Here is a 19,602-nt window from a genome sequence, read left to right as displayed (position 1 = left end):
GAATTAGTGGGGGAGCAGGAGGGACCCCTATGTGGGGTTTTGATACAGAATACAGAGACATGAAAGGAAAGGCAGGGAATGTGGGCTCACCAGGCGCTTCTGCTGCAGCACGGAGAGAGAGCAGGGGCTGCAGGAACGTGTCATGCTCACTCTCTGAGCTGTTTGAGTTGAGGAAGTTCTCCGCGGCCGAGTTTCCTTTCCCTCTCTGTACTATTGAAACAGGAAGCTGGTGAGCTGGAGCTGCCTGATCGTTACACACAGACACAGAGGCAGCTCTGGCAGCTCCTGTACTGGCATTCTGGTTCCCTCCAGCTGCAGCCATGGATCAGTGCTGGTACCACGGCAACATCACTCGCTCCAGAGCCGAAGACCTGCTCTCCAAAATTGGCAAGGATGGCAGCTTCCTTGTGCGGGCCAGTGAGTCCATTGCTTCGGCGTATGCACTCTGCGTGCTGTAAGTACACTTTCAACCTGGCGCTTCACGCGGGCACTTCTGTCCCTGCTGATGGAGGGGTTACCCCCTGCATCCACCCTAACAGCCACTGTGCTCCTAGGAAGGTGCAGCCCAGCAAAGCATGGCTGGTTTTCACCTGCTGGGCCACAGGGTAGGGTTGGGAGCTGGCTGAACAAACGCAGGCTCTGCTGCTGCTGTACTTTTTGCACTGCTCTTGCCCCTGATCTAAAAGGACAGTGAAAGGTAACGTCGCTGCACTCTGAGATAAAAGAACCTCTTGACTTCTTAGAGCCTGGTTGCCCCTTGGGTCATGTATTTACATGTAATGACAGAAAGCTCAGTACCTCTGAGACAAGTTCTTGCTCTGGTTCAGTGTGTGTTTAACCCAGGACCCTGCACAGTCCCATTCAGCAAATGGTGTGAATCTGTGGAGCAGAGCACGATGCACTCAGCACAGCAGTGAGTCTGCCTGCCCCGGGAACGTGGCTCATGGGGTAAATACTGTCCTGTAGGAAATAGGGAGAGGAGAGATGCACTGGCAGCCCTGATCACTGCGTTTGGGTTGGGGCTGAGCACCACAGAGAGGGTCACCTGCCCTGGGTTTGCAGGGCCAGAGGAGGCTGAAGGCAGCAAGCAAAGTCTGAGGACTGAACTTAGCATTGCAGAGGATAAGGCAGTCACTCTCTGCTTTGGAGAGACCACAGGAGCCTCTGTGAGACCCTGTTCTGCCTGTCAGATCCTTGTGCTGCTGTTTATAACCCTGGTCTAACTGCTTGTCACTGGGGTCAGGCTTCTGGTGACACCACATGCTGCTGCCGAGGGCTGTCTCTGGCAGAAGGCATGGGGCTGGGCAGCTTCTCCATGTACATGGGCGTTCTGACAAGGGCTGAGGGCACAAATTGCCACCCAGGGAACATTTTACTGGAATAGACAGCCGCTTCCATTCAGCATTTTTTGTACAAATGCTTTGCTTTGTAACTAGCACACACACACACACACAAAAGATGTCTTAACAAAGCGGTGGTGGAGACTGCAGAAAGGGAAGGTGCTGTAAAAATGTCTGCTAACGTGCATTTGCATAAGTTTTTCCATTGTAAATGTTTTTGCAGCCAACTTTGAAAGCCTTTGTGGCTTGAGAGACATGGGATCAGGAAATAGGAACAATATAATGACCAGGATTTTCTGAGCCGGGAGCCAAAGGTTATGTTTTTAAATCCATTCTGAGGTGGCCAACATGAATGGTTTGATTAAAGAAACAGGGAGCACCCAGCTTTGTCAGCCAAGAGCAGCCGGGTCTATCAGCAGCAGCTCAGCATCCGAGAAACAGCCCACAGGCTGCTGTCAGCATAAGTAACATCCTTTCAGCTGACTCTGGCCTGCAGTTGATTTGTGGACAGAAAGGGTTAAAGGCAGTGAATAAGTCTTTCCCTCTGAATTTCATCCTGACAAAGCACACAGCTTTCCTGAAGCTGGAAAATTCCTCGGAGATGTGTGGGTTTCAGCTGTGTTGTTGACTGGAAGGTGTTGGCAGTGCTTCGGTCACTCCTGCCTGAAGAATGGAGAGGCTGGAGGCAAAGTGAGAGAAAGAGGTTGGAATGGGAGGCTGTCACAAAAAGGGGATTAGGTTGAAAGTCACTGTGCATAGGTAAGGAAAACAAAATGAAATGTAACTGGAAAAAGAAGAGTCACGTTGTACAGATCTGTTAGCATCCAGCAAAATCATGATTGTTATATTATAGATCGAAGTAGTGATTTTCTTGAAGAGCTGCTTTGGGAAAATAGGGCTTGTGTAGATATGGACCAGTAAGGGAGGGGTATCCGCTGGGCATTTTCAAAACCCCTCCTGCCTCCTCTAAAACTGACAGCAGCAGTGCTGAGCTCAGCAGAGAGCAGGGAATGCTCCTCCCCCAGCTCTGCTGTCCTCCGCTCTCTCTGCTGGTCACGCTGCCCCATAAAAGGCAAGAAGTGAGGGCACTTTCCTCCTCGTTTTCTCTGAGCCCGGACTGTTAGTCTTGCCAATTCATGGAGAAGCAATGGGCTAACTCAGCCGAGGGGAAAGCAGGATCAGCAGCAGTGCTTCTAGAGAAGAGCTCGCAGCCTTGGGTTCCTCCAGGAGGACAGTTCCTTGGAGGTACCATTTCCAGCACCCTGAGGGGATGGCATCTCTCATAGGATGCTTAGACAGACCTCGTTGTGGTTGGGATCCAACATGTTCCAATATGTTTCCAGTATGTGCATCGTCACCCGTGCATGAGGGTCAGTAGGAGAGGAAAGGGAAAGCACAAGCCTTGTCCCCTTTCTTCTGCTAGCTGGCTGATGGAGCAAACATCAGAAAGTACGTGGGGACATGTTTAAGCTCAGGCAGATGTTGTATTTACCCCACCCCACGCACATACGTACAGCCAGGCTGAGCAGCAATAAGGCAATTCTGAACTCATACCCAGTTTCTAGGGAGAACCTGAAATGTGAGAGCAAGTGGGGCCATGCAGCCTGGCAGTTGGGATGCTGAGGAGGCAAAGGCTGAGGGCTGAAAATGAAGTACACACCACAGCCTTCTCCATCCACATGCACTAAGCTGGGGGGCTGCTAGAGGGGACACGTGTTTGATCCTACAAAGTGCTTCTCCTTGATCCTATCTTACCCAGCAGCTCTTGGCTTGCTTTTCTACTACTCCAGCTGTGATCTCTTGACAAGCCTTATGCCAGCTGCCTCATAAGACCCTGTGTGATGGGAACTTTCATGGAGGGTCCTTCTCTGACACAAGCACCATTAAGCTGGTTTGTTTATCAGTCCCATAGTCTCCACTCACAAAGGTTTTCTCTCATCAGCTGCATGAGCAGTTCTGCTTAGCCCTGTTTGCGTATCAGAAGGAGGAAATGGTAAGAGAACTGCATTGGCAGATAAAACCAAAACCTATAACCTCCCTGGGGGGCATACCCTCCTCTGGCTCTGTCTGCTCTGGGCTCAGTGAAATGAGCAGAGTTGTGGCAGTCCTAAGGTGCTCAGGATTGTGTCCATGGCTTCTTCCAGCTCCCTGGTACAGCAGCTCCTCAGCTGTGGATGAGCAGGTGCCTATGGGATGGTATTGCATTGCTTACTGAAGCTCTGTGGGCAGTTCTGTGTTCTTGGCCATTAGAAAGAGGTTCATATGGATACATGAGCAAATCCTCCAAACATCCAAGAAAAGTCAGATTTGTGAATAATTTCGTTTCCAATTGCTTTTTGTGACTCCCTACAATCCTGGTGGTCTCTCTTTCTCTCTCCTGCCTGGATTGATTCTGAAAAGTGCATTTATGTTATTGTAGAAGAGATGTGGTTGTTTCATTGATCTCCCTAGCTGGAGGGCTGACCTCAGCCCACATTTCACGATGCTCCTGAGGGTAATGCAGTGGCTCTGATACAGGCAAGGAGGCTCTGATAACAGATTCCAGGTTTTCCTTTGAGAGGAAGGGGTTGAAACTAGCATCCTTCATTGGCTTAAAGCCATATGGTGTGTTTTAACAGAACACTTTGCAGGTAGCTTGAAGGGTTTGAACAATCTGTTGTTCACTGGAGAAAAGGTAAAAGTCTATTTTTCAGCCAGCTTTTCTCCTGTAAGCTCCCCAGAGCTCAACAGCTGCTGAGGAACATCATGCTTACCACATTACAGCACTGCTGAGGCTTTCCTTCCTTGCCCTTGGGCTCTTGCACATTGATGTGGCACTTTGCTGGGTAAAAGCCTCTTCTATCCTCCCTTAAATAAAAATCTAATTGAGTGTAACTGGGACAAAACAATAGATATAGCTGATGTTAGTTTGGAGGCTTGAGGGAAACAGTGAGAAAAGTTTAAAACCCTTTTGCACGATGATATGTGTCCAGGGACCTTGCAGTATCTCCTCTCATGGGGAGGAGTGTTATGGTGCAATTCATTCCCTCTGGGGGCAATCTAACAGCATCTCCTCTGATCTGTTCCAGGTTTCGGAACTGCGTTTATACCTACCGCATTCTGCCTGATAAAGAAAAGAAGCTGATTGTCCAGGTAAGCTGTGAATCATTCAGTCCCACGAAGGTGCACTTAGTATTACTTGCTGTGTGTTTTTCACAACGGTTTTAACACTAGGAGAATAGGATACAGGGAGTGAAACTAATGCCCCACGCCAGCACAGCGCTGGTCTCCAGTCCAGTGGCACTGCCATGTTTTAAACCTCAGTTTAGGGAATATCTTTTCCCCTGCAGCTGGCTTCTGGTCAGTGCATTGTGGATCTTTTCATCCCAAAATCGCCACACAGTTTACTTACATTCAGAAAATGCAAACTGAGTTGTAGCCTCAGGATACAGGAGGTACCAGGACTGAGGGCAGGAGTTTCACATCTCCATTTTATTCCTGTTCTGCTGCAGGATTGCAAGCGAGCCACTTTCCCTTCCTTATCACCTCTCAGGCCTTGTTTTCTCAATCTAGAACACGAAACACTGAGGGGTGGGTATGGTCTCTTACAGCCCTGAGAGGTGGGCATGGATTTTATAGGGAATGAAATGGAAATACCTGTGCTGCCCATCTGCACCAGTCTGCCTTGTTATTCAGGACAGACCTATGATTGTTCAGAAGTGCTGCAGCCGTGAGAAATCAGTGTTTTGTTCTGCTGTAGCAATGGGCAGCTCAAGTGCTGGTCAAGGTTTATGAATGAGCTGAAGGTGTGATTTCATTCTGCTGCTGATGAACGTGACTGTGCACAAAGTCAGGTTGAATCAAACTGCTGTCAGTCAGCTCAGGCTTCTCCATTGCGTGCAATTCCTCATCACTCCACAATTCTTTGTAGGGTATTGTTTGCAATTAATCATATCCTCATCATTTCTGGGAAGAGATTATTGGACTGCCAGCGAACTCAGTAATATTAGGTCTCCGTTGGGTCTTTCTGAGTGAAACCTTTCTGAAATCCACTGGATTTTTTAAGGAAATGCAGTCTACCACAAATGCAATCAAACTGATTTTTATGATTCTCTTGGCATTTGTGGTCTGATTGTGAGGGATTTTTCTTGTGTGTGATGCAGAGGTGTGCTGGTACCCAGGCTTACCTGGGGCTCTAGGTTAAATATCAGGAGCAGGCTGAATAAAGGGTGTTGTTAACTCATGTTGGGAAGACACTGGCTGCTTCTGCAAGAGACTTGGGTTGTAATTGAGGCTTACAGATTTCATGTTGTTGGCTGCTTTTCTTGGTACATTGTAGGGCCAGACAGCTTTGCTTACTTGTCTGCTGAGTTCTGTAAGAGACGAAAACTGTTTTGTGCATATTAAAGAACCATATTTTGGAGGAGCGGTTCTCCTGTGTAAGGATGTGAAAGCTGCTAAATAGGAAGAGTTTAACATTTTGCAAAAAGTCCATTAAAAATGAAATCCTACTGAACCAGACCAAGTAGTATATAGACACAGCAATCACTAAATCCTTCTCTTTTCTGGGTTTAAAATAATAACAAAAGGCACAGGAGAGTTGCAATACTAAATCCTGAAGTCAGACAAGCTCCAACCAGGGGCTCTAATCGTGCAGTGTGACCTTTTTTGCTTGCACAGTGCTCTTTCCTGAAGCTCCTTCCTGTCCAGATCCAGGTGGTGTCTGTCAGTCGTTTTTCATGCTGAGAGCAGGCTCAGGAGATGTGTAAAATCACAGCTACACGTGCAGCACTGGTGACATGACAGCTCTCCCTCTGCTGCTCCGTGGTGTTTTTTTTTTCCCCGCTTTAAAGCTGCAAGTTATTTCACTTTTTCTGGGTATTGGTGAGTAGATTTCAGTGGTTTTTTTTCTTAATTAGAGCCTGGTCTGGCACTGGTGGAGTGATGCTCCGTGCTATTGTTTGCGTGGTTGAATTCACTTTTCAGTACAGGTGGCAGAAGGGGAGGTGCAGGTTTTTGCATTCAGAGGTGCGTGGTTTTGCATTCAAACTGATGAAAAAATATTTGCATACATCTCTCCAGCATTTTGTGACATGCAGTGTGAGCTGCCATTAACTTTCTGCACTGCTACAGCAGTCAGCATGGCCAGGGCTGGAACACCTCTTGCCTGCCACATCTGTGTCACAGTCTGATAGACACTACAGATGTGGTTACAGTCATTGAGTTTTTGTCCCCTCTCTTCTTTCCCTGGGGCTGTTGAGTTTCTTCCTTCCATTACTTGAGACATCCAAATGTAGGCAAACAGATCCACGGCTTGGATGAATCCAACCTGCATCCTGCCAATGAAAGCTTACTTAGGGAAGAGGGGGAGGGAGGATCTGTTACAGCAAATAGAGATCTTTGTCCCAGCCTGAGAACAATTAGTCATCAAGATCTATCTGCTAGCTTGCAGTGTCTCACCAGGCCGCAAACAGGAAGGGAGCAGAAGCCATACAGTAGCACAGCAGCCTGGGGGCAGGGATGTCAGGGTGGCAACATGCTGCCCCTGTGTTAGCATAGCCCATCTTTGGGATGAACCTCTGGGGTGCTTTGTAGGAACAGATAGGAATTTCCCTTGCTTATAGTTAATGCAGAATTGTTGGAAGTTTGGAAACTGGGTGAGCCTGTTCTTAACTGTGCAAAGAGTACAGGAGTAGCAAAGGAAAGCTTGGAAATAACAAGTTCAAACTAACACCCAACTCGGTCACTGTAAGCCAGGCATCTGTGATCAGTTCTTGCCATGTGGGTTCTCTGAGAGTAAACCTTTCCTACACTTCTCAGTGCTTCATGTATCCATCGAGCTGATGTGCTGATGGGACTCTCATCACTTCTCAACCTGAATTCCGTGGCATCTTAGCATCTCAACCAGAGAGAGTGCTACTGTTTCCTTTTTTTCTAACAGGGAATTAAGTCCTAATTTATTAAGGAGGATTGGGCTATCAAAATTAATTTTAAACAGTGTCCTCTGCTGGCTTTCCTAGGTCCAGCAGACGTGTGTGTACATCAGCATTCATCTCCTCTCTTTCAGTTGCCTGTTCAAAGCTGCTTGTAGTTAAAGCTGATTCTGTACCTCTGTAGTCACTGAGGAAGAAGTAGGTTTCTGTGTCCAGGTTTGTGCCCACGTGTAACAACAGATGATGGCACTCAGTGAGGCCAGGTCTGCAGGATCAGGCGCTTACCTTGCAATGCTTGGTGGGAAGGTTGGGGCAAAGATGGTGGACAGATGGCACCAGAGATGCCAGGCTAAGGCAGGAGAGCAGCCTGCTAGCTAAAGGAGCAGCTCTGGTCCCCTTCTTTTCTCTTTTTTTTTTTTTTTTGGCCTGCTTAAGGGCTTGGCAATTTCCATGGAATACTTTGATGTCAGCAGAAGTCATGGCAAGCCGCCGTCTTCTCACACTGTGTGAGAGGCTGTGTGACAGTATGGAAAACACCCCTGTTTTGAAGGTCACTGCCTGTCTCTTTCTTTCCACTTCACCTTCCCAGCTCCCTGGCAGTGGTCTGCTCACCTCTCCCTGCGCTCTGCTTTGTGCATGGATGTGATCTTCATTGCTCTGCTGCCAGCTCAGCATTCTGTGCACATCTGTGCTAGAAATCACCGTTGTTGCAGAGATTTTCTACGCAGTGCTTAGACTTACTGCTTGCTGCAAAAGGAGACCTGACCCTATTTGCTTGTAGTTTTTGCTGACTTCAGTGAGAACGATAGGTGCTCTGGCACCACAGTTTTACACCTAGCGATCATCGAGCTTTCTTTTTTTCTTTCTTTCTTTTTTTTTTTTTTCCCCCTCCTCTTTGCTGGTAATGTTCTCAGTTCTGCCAGAAGGCTGTGTACAACAGGAAACGAGCAGTGCAGTGCAAGCAGTGCGAGGCAGCCCAGAGGTGGTGACTCACTGCACACAACTGACACTGAAGCTGTAGGTTACTGCTGTCCTTGCAGCGTGGGCTCCGAGAAAGCAGGAGGGCTGATAAAGGGTTTCCCTTCCAACCCACCTCTAGAAACACATTCTGGGGAAAATGTCCGGATTTCCACTCTGTTGGTGTTTGGGTTGGCTAAATATGGCAGAAAGACCAATGTCCTCTGCCTGAGACAGGGACAGGATGTGCAGTGAGAGGGCTGCTGGTCTCCATCACCGTTTGCAGGGCTGTCCTGGCCTCCGGGGGGAATTTATCCTGCTTTCAGTGTATGAGTCCTGCAGGGTGGAGCTCGGTGTAAAAACTCCATCCGGCACACTAACCTGCTCTCTGCGAGCAGACATTCACACAGCTGCCCATCCTGCCAGCACAATCTGATAAGAGCACGAGCTGAGGTCAGTTCCTGGTGTCACTGCTGTTGTCACCAACGTCAGAAGCAGTTTGTGGCTGTTGTGGCACGTGCAGCACCTGCTCCCTTGTGGGCCCCTTGCAGAGAGGGGCAAAGCTTTGGGGGTTTTGGTCCCTGTCTTTGATACTGTACTGTAAATTGGTGTGCTGCTGTGACAGCTGAGGCCAAGAAAGGGTTTTCTGTGGTAAGGATTTTGTGGTTTGCTTTGGAGTTTGTTCATCTGTCTGTATCTGATCAAAACCCGTCTACTTGGAAACTGCACTTGAGCTGGTTTGAGTGGGAGATAATGCAAAGCACGATCCTTTGGGTGATGTGAACACCTTCACGACTCTGCGACCTCTTAGAGCTTCTGCTGCCAGCTGTGCATTATACTTATTCTTTCCAGTGCTTGAGGGGAGCTTATAAGCAGGAGGATGACTGACTTTTTACACGGTCTGATAGTGATAGGATGGAGAGTGGCTTTAAACTAAAAGACTAGAGATTTCGATGAGATTTGAGGAGGAAATTCTTTACTCAGAGGGTGGTGAGGCCCTGGCACTGCTGCTGAGAGCAGTGTGGGTGCCCCATCCCTGGGGGTGCTCAGGGCCAGGCTGGATGGGCCCTGGGCAAGGGTTGGGGCTGGGGGATCTTTGAGGTCCCTTCCAGCCCAACCATTCTGTGATTCTATGGTTCTGTATTACATACAAGGCCTTACTTTTGTATTGACTCAGACTGATGTCAAAGCCTTACGGGCTCCATGAGGACAGGGCAGGCACAAGTCTGCCTTGCAGGCAGCATGGAGACATTAAGACATCAACGCTCTGCTTGCAGCTAAGAGGCACTGGGTGCTGTTGAATCCCTCCTGCATCAATTGAAAGGCAGGAGGTGTTTCCAAGCATCCCACCTGGGGCATGCAGCTCTGCCTGAACAGCCACCTCCTCCAGGCAGGTGTGTGCTGGAGGGCAGGGTTGTGTGGCTGTGGGCTGGTGTGCTGCCAGCATGTGTGGCTGCATCCCAGGGGACCACAGCAGGACAGCTGCACCTGCACTGCTGCAAGACAAGAGAAGGGAGAAGCAGCATTGCTCGAAGGTTGCTTGGATGGAGTATTTCAGTAGGGAACGGTGAGATTCTGCAAGGTACCATCATGGTACTTTGAGGAAAATTAATGCTGAAAGTGGAACTGAGTTTGCCTGAGTTACTATGGGCAGTATCATCGATTGCACAGAAAACTTACTGCTCTGTTGGCACTGAAATGCTGAGCTGTAATTGGGATGATCACTTTTCTTGCATAGAAACAAGGGACAAGCGGACAACCAGAGAATAATTAGGAGCAAGATCCCTTGAAACATACGGGAAACGCATTTCTACCACGCTCAAATATGTATTTTAATTATTTTAAGCTGTATTTTATTACTGAAAATACAACTCCAGTTTGAATATCTTCCAGCATTGATTTTAGATCAATCTGTAGAACTCTTTACACTCTTGAAACGCGGGACTGAAATTAATTGGCAGTCAGGGCTTAGCAGAATCTGTGTGCTTTTGTCCCTGCAGTGTATCCAAATCTGTTTATACAAGGAAAATGTTCTTTCCGCCGTTGCATCTGAGGTAGGAATAAACATAATGCATTTTGCAGGCTTAAAAAAAAAGCACAGAATGAAGCAGATTTAATAAGAAAACACGAGGTATTTCCTGAAACATGCACATTCCTGCTGCTGAATCCCTCGGTATACAAAATTCTTCATCCAAACAAACCATATCCAGCTTTTGTTGAGTTTGAATCCTTTCAGAACATTTCCAGTTTCCTGAAAATATAGCTGCAAAATATTTTAAGGTTCGGAAGGTAAAGATTAGATCTGTTACGGAGTGATCAGTTCAGCAGTTCTTGTTTAAAAAGAGTAATCGTTTCACCTTATTTTCCTTTCAAAAGTCTTCGACCACCCACGGCCACGCACCCAGCTGCTCTTTGCTGCCCCATGGGATCTTTCGGGTCCTGCTGTGAGCACATGAGCACACAAACATGAGTGCTTGAGTTTGCTGTTGGCACAAAAATGAGCCTGACACTTTGGCTGGGGGTTGGGAGCAATGGCCCGTCTCCAATGTCACAGAAGCCTTCTCCAGCATCAAACCCTGCGTAGGAAGTTCTGCCCACCCCTGTAGATATTCTCATTCCAAATCAACCACTTCTGCAAACACATTTGAAAGGAAGGCTGGTAATTGAGTGAGAACTACTAGAAGGTGCCCAACTTCTGTCTTCAGGTCATCACTTCTGACAGTTTTCCATCTTGGTTCTCCGCTGAAATCAGTGCCCTTCTTCTGGTTCCATTCTTCTAAAGCTTTCCTTTTCCAGTATGCTGAAGTAATGCCCAACAAAGCTGGGATCAAAAAGCCTCATGGACAAAGCACAGCCAAGCTGGCCATGAGCTGGCAGTGCTCTGTGTTGAGCCTGAACTACAATTCGCAGGGATCTCTGGATCAGACCTCATGTTCCAAACTTGGCAGGGATGTAGGTAGTGACCTGATGCAGTCAGCAGAAGGTGTGCTTTGAGACTGATTGCAATAGAAGCCACAAGTGCTGGTTTTCACAAAGGCATTCCATTACCTTTCCAGAAGTTCACCTTCACTGAGTGCCACATCCCTGCACGTGCAAAAATAGAAACATTGGGTTGTGTCCAATTAAAAAAAAAAAAAATTCAGCTTCACATCCAGTTTTATTCCAGAGATACTGTTTAGGGAGAGCATAAAAGGTGAAGATCTGAGAATTCTTGTTTGCATTCAGTTTCATGGTGGGTTTTGTTAAATGAGAGTGCTTCTTCAGGTTACATTTGTACAATCACAGGATGGTTGGGTTGGATGGTTCTTTAAGGCTCACCCACTCCCAACCCCTGCCATGGGCTGGGTGCCCCCACCCAAGTGCAGCACTCCTTGCACTTGGCCTTGTTGAACCTCATTATGTTCATGTGGGTCCATTTCTCAAGCTTGCCACGTCCCTCTGCATGGCATCTCTTTTTCTGTTGTACCAACTGCTTGGCTTGGTGTCACCTCCAAACTTGCTGAGCAGTTTTGCTGCAGTGTTGTTCTGTGAAAGCGTTAATGAGTTTGGTCTTACAGTAAGTAAATAAAACAAGGGGTAATCCCTTGAAATAAAGAGCGAGTGGTCAGCCCAAATGTTACAACAATAGAAAACAATTGCTGTAGCTAAAAGCCTGAGAAATTTTGCTGGCAGAATACAGGAAATTGTCACACTAAGATGTTCATGCTTATCTGTGCATCGCTGTATGGTTTTTTATTATGCAATCCCAGAAAGTGGTGCAGTATAACATAGAGAATGCAGCTGTTTTACATGCATGTTCTGCCTGCAATGCTTGCTTTAGTGGTGCGTCGTGAATAACTTTTTTAGTGATATTTTTAATTTTTTGCTGGATATTTTACATAGCTCAGTCATATTTAGTGCTCGATGTCTGTTGAAAGTGGGATCCATTCAGCATAGAACACAACAGGGAAGGCGGAGAGCTGATTATGGATCCTCCACTGTCTGCCCACGTAGCTTAGAGGACATCCCAAAGTGTAGTGCAGGACCAATCTGTGCAGGCACAGCTGGTGTAGATGCACATTCACCTGCTTCAGGGAAAAGTTCCTTCTTGTGGAACTTCCAACCCCATTCACTGTTGCTTGAGGGTGTTGCTTACTGAATCATAGAATCACAGAATGGCCTGGGTTGAAAAGGACTGCAGTGCTCATCTGGTTCCAACCCCCTGCTATGTGCAGGGTTGCCAACCAGCAGCCCAGGCTGCCCAGAGCCACATCCAGCCTGGCCTTGAATGCCTCCACAATGGGGCATCTACAGCCTCCTTGGGAAACAAAGAGGTTGCCTTCCAATGGGGGAAAAACTGAAGAGCAGTTGGGAAGTGCCTTTGGAAATGATGGCTGTTAACCTCTCCGCCTTTGGTTGTCTCACTGATTCTTGAGAACCTGTGTTTTCAGGCTTCTTTTGGTAACCACTAGGGCTGAGCTACTTATTCAAGTGCCAAAAATGGAAATTTTCATTTGACTCAAAGAGCTGATGCTTTTCAGTAGAAAACCAAAAAGTGCCAGGCTGGTGTTCAAATTACACAGAAGAAATGTACTCCCAAACTTTTGCTTCAATTCTACCCACGCACTTTCAGAAGTGCTAAAAATTGCTTTGGATCCCCATGGCTCTGCAGACGTGCACCCTGTAGCTAAATTTGATGCCAGCCCCTCCTGTTCCATCGTGGAGCCATACAGTTTGCTTGCTGTTGTTGTTCTAACACAGAGCAATTATGAAAGCTTCAGTCGCTCAGGAGGGGTCTCTTGTTAAAAGCTGGACCATAATGTGCTGTGTTGATAAAACCCCTTCTGATAGCTTGAGTTTGGATGTGTTATTTAGTGTGAAGGACCACCTCACGTATGTGGTGCTGGTGCACTTTATTACTAGCCCCAGGATGGATGGGGCTGTGAGAAACATGGGCTAGATGGAGGTGTCCCTGCCTACAGCAGGGGGTTGGGACAAGGTGATCTTAAAAGTCCCTTCCAACCCAAACCACTCTATGAACCACTTGGTGTTCCTAAAATACCTGACTATTTTAGTTAGGTATGTGGCAATTACCATGCTTCATGTGTGAATGCTGGCATGCCATAGCAGAATAGAAACAGGATTTGAGTGTGGGATCGTGGCTGTTCAAGGTAACTTCTGTATGTCCTTTACTTTCTAGAACTTCTAATGTGTTTTTCTTTAGGACACAGGGTTTGTACTCTGCTGAAAACTCCTCTTCAACAGATTATTTCGAAATGTCCCAATTCTGCCACAAGAGCATTTTTATACCTGTGAATGTAGATGATCATTGGGCTGCCAGAATGAAGCCTGGGTGGAATCACACAGATGAAAACCCTTGCAGGGCCAGAGGAGATGAGAAGTGGCTGATACGACAGGATCCTTTTAAGGTTAACTCAAATGGGGCTCACGTTCTGTATGTAGAAAGTGTTAAACAGTTAACACAGCATGAGCAGGATGGAAAGACTGTCCCAAGTCTTTTCCATGGAATTATAGATGGGAAAAAATGATAGCTATTGTGGCCAGAATCAGATTAGGAAAGAGTTCAGGTTTTTAACTAGATTTGCACTGTATCTGAAATCGTTATATGTCTCCACTTAGCAATAGAGGCAAAATGCTCATTTGCACCTGTCTGACCTGCTTACAGTTGGCATTAAGAGGATTCATATTTCACGCTCTTGTTTCAAGCGAGCAAGGAAATAGGAGCAGAGCTTTACCAGATGTTCTGTGTGCCCTAGTATGAAAGAGTGAGAATCACTTAATGTTCCCATTTTTAATGCACATAATGAGAAAGGAATTGCGATGCGGTGCCAGTAATTCATGTACGGGATCTCTTAAGTTGGTACTGTGTATAAAGAGGTGGAGTCCATGGTAGAGGCAATATGCAATGATATCTTTCCGTTTCATTTTAGGAACAGAAAGGCTATTATAGGCTTGACAAAGCAGCAATTTTCTATTTTCTCATTTTAACTTAAGGTTTTTTTGTTTGCAATGTTTCAGCCAGGAGCGCAATCTGGAAGTAATGCATAGCTCTTAAATTGCAATTCCTCATTTCCTTCCAACCATAATCTCGTTCAGAACTTCTGAAACTCACTTCCCCAGAATTTTTCTGATTTCTGTGTTCTCACCCAAAGTCTTAAATGTAAGAGGCCACTGTAACAAAAGCAGCATGAGCAAGCAAACCCAAGCGTGGGGACCAGGCTGTCTGCAGGACAGGAGAAGGCTGTCTCAGAGGAGACAGGGACTATTCACCTCCAGTTCTCTCCAGCATTACTCAGCTTTTGTATCCCCCAGGAGCTTTGCCATTCTTCCAGAATTCATACATTTTTTGGAGCTACCTGCCAGCATCTTTGCCCAAGTTCCTTGGATTCCTGCCCTTATCCTTTCCCTTCTGCCCAGTTCCATGCCAAGACCCCAGGGTCCCACCACTTACTGGAGCCCCTTCCCGACCCTCTGTGTCACAGGATCCCCACTTTGCTCAGCTGCTCACTGCTCCTCTCCCTTCCCACTCCCTTCCCAGACCCAAGTTCTTCCTACCCATGCATTACATTCAAAATAGAGCACATTTCTGGGCGGCTTGTATTTTGGGAAGTAGCTTTTTGTCCCAGCTGTGATTCCTATCTCTGGTCTCATTCCTGTGAAATGAATTGCTCAGCATGAGATTTCATCTATAAATAAGAAGGCTGGAAAAGACCCCTAAGACCCGTATGTCCATGCATTGACCCATCAGCACCGTGCCCATGCCCACGTCTCTCTATGGCACAGCCTTTCTTTGATGTAAGCAGCTATTTTTCATCTCTGGCACAGTAACCAAACTTCTCCTTGAGTGCCAAAAGGAAATATAAAGATGCCCCACAGGCTTCCTAGCTAGCAGGCAATCCCTGACAACTGTTTGCTGCAACAGGAAACCTATGAATTTTATTTTTTTTTTCTTTTTCAAATGGAAAAGGAAAAAGAAATTTCTGCCAGCATTTAACAGCCAAGTAGGAGCGACCTGATTTTCAGCTTCCACTTCACTTTGTGGGTTTTACAACAGTTTTATAACTTTGAAAACTTACTGCAATGCCTGTATTTGGGTTTAAGTACCTGGCGTAAGGCACTTTGTTAGAAAGGACTGGACTTAAGCAATGCAAGCAGATGACCAGTTTCCTAGTTCCTCCTTGTGCCTTGGCTCAGGAAAGGAAAACACTTCCTCTTCCTTCTGAGGGCCCCAGACTTCCTGTGCCATCTATTTATACGGTTGTTGTAATGAGCCCCAACTTAACCACTTCCTTGCCTGCCTTCATTTAGGCTTCACGTCTTTTCAGTCTGTTTTCACTTTGCCTTCGTAGTTCACCTGCAGCTTCTCCTGGAGTTCTCTGCTCAGAGCTGCATCTCCATCCTTGGAGCTCGGTGTTGTCAGGATGTTCTGTTGGCCAGATGACGTGGCTTGGAGATAACAAAGAAGAGCAGACTTAGGCTGGGCCCTGTTGGTCTTTTTATACCAGATGTAAAGGAAGAAAAGATGATCAGCTGTAACGAAACCTATCAGAACATTTAAGTAGATGGAAAGGGGCCACAAGACGTAACCAAACAGCAGCGATGAAAGGCTTTAGCAATAGAACATTAAGCTATTAGAGAGCGTGCAAAGGGAGGCTACAAAGATAGCAAAGGTTCTTTGGAGCTTTTCTTGTAAATCACATTTTCCAGCTCTTCTGCCACCTTTGTCGTTTCTCCTGGGGACTCTCCCTGCTATTTTTACATGCTCCTTAAAACATGGCGCCCAGGCTGAGTGCAGCAGCCCAGATAAGTGCAGCAAGACAGCTTCTTCCTGGCTCTCATATGACAGTCCCATTAATAGATCTCAGAAAGACACAGGCTTTTTCTGATGCAGCTTCTCACTATGAAATTGCTGTGCAGCCTCCGACTCGCTCTTATCCAGATTCTTTTGTGCAGTTCTGTTTTACAGGCTGTTCTCTGCGTTGCATATGCTCTCTCAGTGCTTCCTTTCCATATGTTGTGGCTATCATCTGTGCAGGGCGGAGGTGCTTGCAGGCATCACTGCAGAGCACGGTGCCATGGAGCAGAGCTCTGCTCCTGTGTCCTGGGAGCTGCGTGATCTCCTGGGGATGTGGTGTGTTGCTGTGGAGATGACACTCACCATCCACATTTCTAGTGACTTGAAACAATTCACTCTGCAATTAAAACAAGATCTATCCTGTGATAACCCAGAGGAAATAGTTACTTGCTAAATGGAGGCGGGGGGGCGGGAAGTGGATTTCATTGTTGGGTGCTGCTTGGGTGGCTCCAGCTTGTTCTGTGCTGCCCCATCCTGCTCGGTTGGTTTGCATTGCCTTGTTCTGCCTCTGCTCCCCATCTCAAACACCAGAGCAGGTTTGCACGGAGTTAAGGCTCCATTTTGCCTTGCTGCTGTCCTCCTGTCTGGAGTAAGTTTATTCAGAGTGCACCATTGGTCTGGTTTTCACTAACGTTCTCTAAAAGATGCTGACCGACACAGTGCTGACACCGTGCTACCCACCACTGCTTTTCCTCCCTAACCTATGAACCTTATCTGCAAATTCAAGCCTGAGGAAAGCTCATGTTCTAACCGCGTGCTGCTTTGCTTTGCTCGCTGGCAGTGAAAACGGTCTGACCGGCCTTTAGGCAGGCTCACCTCACAGCCCACGCTCTGGCTGCAGCCCAGATGGGCTCCCTGCATCACACTGCACGGGTACCAGCTCTGCAGTCCCAGCTGGGGGGTCGCACCGCTGCAGGAAGGCTCTGTCACGCCGTGCCTCGCAGCGATGCTGTGGCTGTCAGGGGCTCACACAGCACTTGTGTGTCTGGTGGAACCCAAACACCTTGCAGCTGTGTGCTGGACAACGTGACGAGCGTTTGTCACGCAGGGTTTGTTCTCATCCTTTCCCCAAGGGGAGAGGCAAATGCTGTGCAGTCTTGCTTTCAGTGTCAGACAGCGTACGGTTTTAGCTGTGTTTCTGTGCAGAGAGAAGAGCTCTTTTCACGGCACAGGCAACAGGCAGACGGGGTTGTTGGGCACTCCTGTGCCGGAGGGGCACAGCCCTTCCCATGTGCTTCCTCTATTGAGATCTTTGCAAATAATAACAATTATAATACAAAAGAAAACGAGCGAGAACAATCCAGTGATCTTTGCTCTCAGATCCCTGCGATGCACAGCCAGGCTGTGTGGCCGCTGTTGCTTTTGCGGTGTCAGGGAGGGTCCTGGAGTTCCCCCACATCAAGAGGGAGCTGAAGGAGTTCGAAGCCTCCTCCATCCTTCCCCCCCCTGCTCTTGGCCACAGCCACTCACAGCCCCTTGACCCACCGTTCCGTTTCCTGTTGCAGCTCTTGCTGTCTGCACAGCCGCTCGGGATGCACGTTCAGCTCCCTGCTGAGCAGCACCATAACATAAAGTGCCGTCCTTTGCCTTCACTGTGTGCGGTGGAGAGTCGGTCCCGTTTGCTTTGAGCACTTGGAGAAGGGCTGTCAGAGCAGCCAGCACTGCCAGACGGGGCCTGCCTCCCTTCAGGGTGCAGCTCAGAGCAGGGCTGCTGTGGCACAGGTCCCTGTAGTCCCTTGTGAAAGGAGATGGCAGGGTTGGTGTTCATGGTGGGTTGCCAGAGCAGCCAGAAATGAAGGGGAGCCTCTCTGCACTTATGTCCCTGCACGGGAGCTGGGGTTTGTGGCCTGCCTGGGGAACCTGTGCTGGACCACAGGCATCGGTCTGCTCCTGGAATGCAATGCGCTGTGTTAGAGGAAGGAGGCTGTACACAAAATGCTGCTGCTTCTGGTTACCACAGAGACCAGGACGGTTTCAGAGGCTGAACTGTCCTCAGCAACAAAACAGTGTGAATTCAGCCTTTCTTCTCCCTTCCTTTTGGCCTGCAGAGGCACGCTGTGCTTTGCAGGCACCCTTGGCAGCATTGGGGCAGGAGAGGGATGCTCACCCCATCCACCCAGGGAAGCAAGCAAGCAGCGAGGTCTTTGGTAAGAGGAGTAGGAGTAAGAAGACAAGTTTGGAAAGAGGAGGAGCTGCAGGAGTTTGAGAGAGGTGGGAGAGAGCTCAGACAGCAAAGCTTTCCTCCTACAAAGGTGCAGATGGCAACACTTTCTCTCCTCTTTGCTCTCTGTGTGCTTTAGGCTATGAAGGACCTCATGCCTTTTTCCAGGTGCCCTCTAGGGTAGCTCGGGGCAGAACCAAAACATAATCCTGTGTTTGTCTGTGTGTTGCCTTAATGCTGAATTGTCTAGCTAACAAGAATAATACATCTTAATAACTGCAGGAACACCTGGGAGACAGGGCAGGAGACTGTGCAGGCACAGCTCTCAGGCATTGTGTGTATTTGTTATGGAAATGCTTCTTGCTGTGCCTTTAGAGATGTGCAGGTGTAGTTAAAAAAGAGAGGTGCTTTGATGACAGGCTTTGAGGGCACTTCAGACATGGCTCTGCATTGAAAACTTTGTCCTAATTTCTGGTCTGAGATTTTTTTCTTTGGGAAGAACTAAAAAGAAATGCTGCTGTTGTTGCTAGGACTTGCTGGAGACATTTTGTTTTCTGCGTTCTGCTCACTTAAAAGTTATGCCAACATTTCTCCTATTTAACCTCTTATTTTTAATTCTTAACTTAAGAGATAATGAGAGATTGGGCAAACCCAAGCAGTGGGTTAAGGAGTTCAGAGTTGGATTAGAGCTCTGTTTTTGCAGCCAGTTGTTCACTTCACAGCAACTTTGGACGTAATTAAAACATGTATGGATGGAATTGCTCTAAAACTTTGCCTCTGAGGATGTCTAGGCCTTATCTCTGCCTTTGTTCTCTGCAAGTATCCCTTTCTTGAGATTAGTTCTAGTATAGTCATAGTTAAAATGCAGCTGGCAAGTGCAGCATTGTCCTGATGCTCACTGTGTCCTTGGCTTCCTAAATCTTCATAGAATCACAGAATGGCCTGGGTTGAAAAGGCCCACAATGCTCATCCAGTTCCAACCCCCTGCTATGTGCAGGTCACCAACCAGCAGCCCAGGCTGCCCAGAGCCACATCCAGCCTGGCCTTGAATGCCTGCAGGGATGGGGCATCCACAGCTCCTTGGGCAACCTGTTCCAGTGCCTCACCACCCTCTGGCTGAAAAACTTCCTCCTAATATCCAACCTAAATCTCCCCTGTCTCAGTTTAACACCATTCCCCCTTGTCCTACCATCCAGCTCACAAACAGCTGTTCCCCCTCCTGTTTATGCGCTCCCTTCAAGTATTGGAAGGAATCATCCGAGCTTTTTTTTGCCATGGCAGTGCCTTGCTAGCTGGTTTCACTTGAATATAGCTCTGAGCCTTTGAATCTGGAAGGGACAGGATGCCAGCATCTAGATTTAGATGTGTTTATCTTGC

The 19,602-nt window shown here is 47.6% G+C and overlaps 1 protein-coding gene across 2 annotated transcripts in view; it reads left to right on the top strand.

Moving 5' to 3' along the window:
- Positions 1 to 201: 201 nt before the first annotated feature.
- The window catches only part of INPP5D (inositol polyphosphate-5-phosphatase D), a 45,367-nt gene continuing 25,966 nt past the window's right edge, over positions 202 to 19,602 (top strand). For both annotated transcript variants that reach the window (XM_031604975.2, XM_031604974.2), the window contains exons 1-2: positions 202 to 454; positions 4,409 to 4,472. In XM_031604975.2, the coding sequence (XP_031460835.2) occupies positions 321 to 454; positions 4,409 to 4,472 (198 nt within the window). In that variant the 5' untranslated portion in view covers positions 202 to 320. The remainder of the gene's footprint in view (positions 455 to 4,408; positions 4,473 to 19,602) is intronic.

Source organism: Phasianus colchicus, chromosome 10 (assembly GCF_987193195.1).
Source record: "Phasianus colchicus chromosome 10, bPhaCol1.hap1.1, whole genome shotgun sequence".
Lineage (NCBI taxonomy): Eukaryota > Metazoa > Chordata > Aves > Galliformes > Phasianidae > Phasianus > Phasianus colchicus.
Note: the sequence above shows the minus strand (reverse complement) of the source record. Positions and strands in the feature narration are given on the sequence as shown.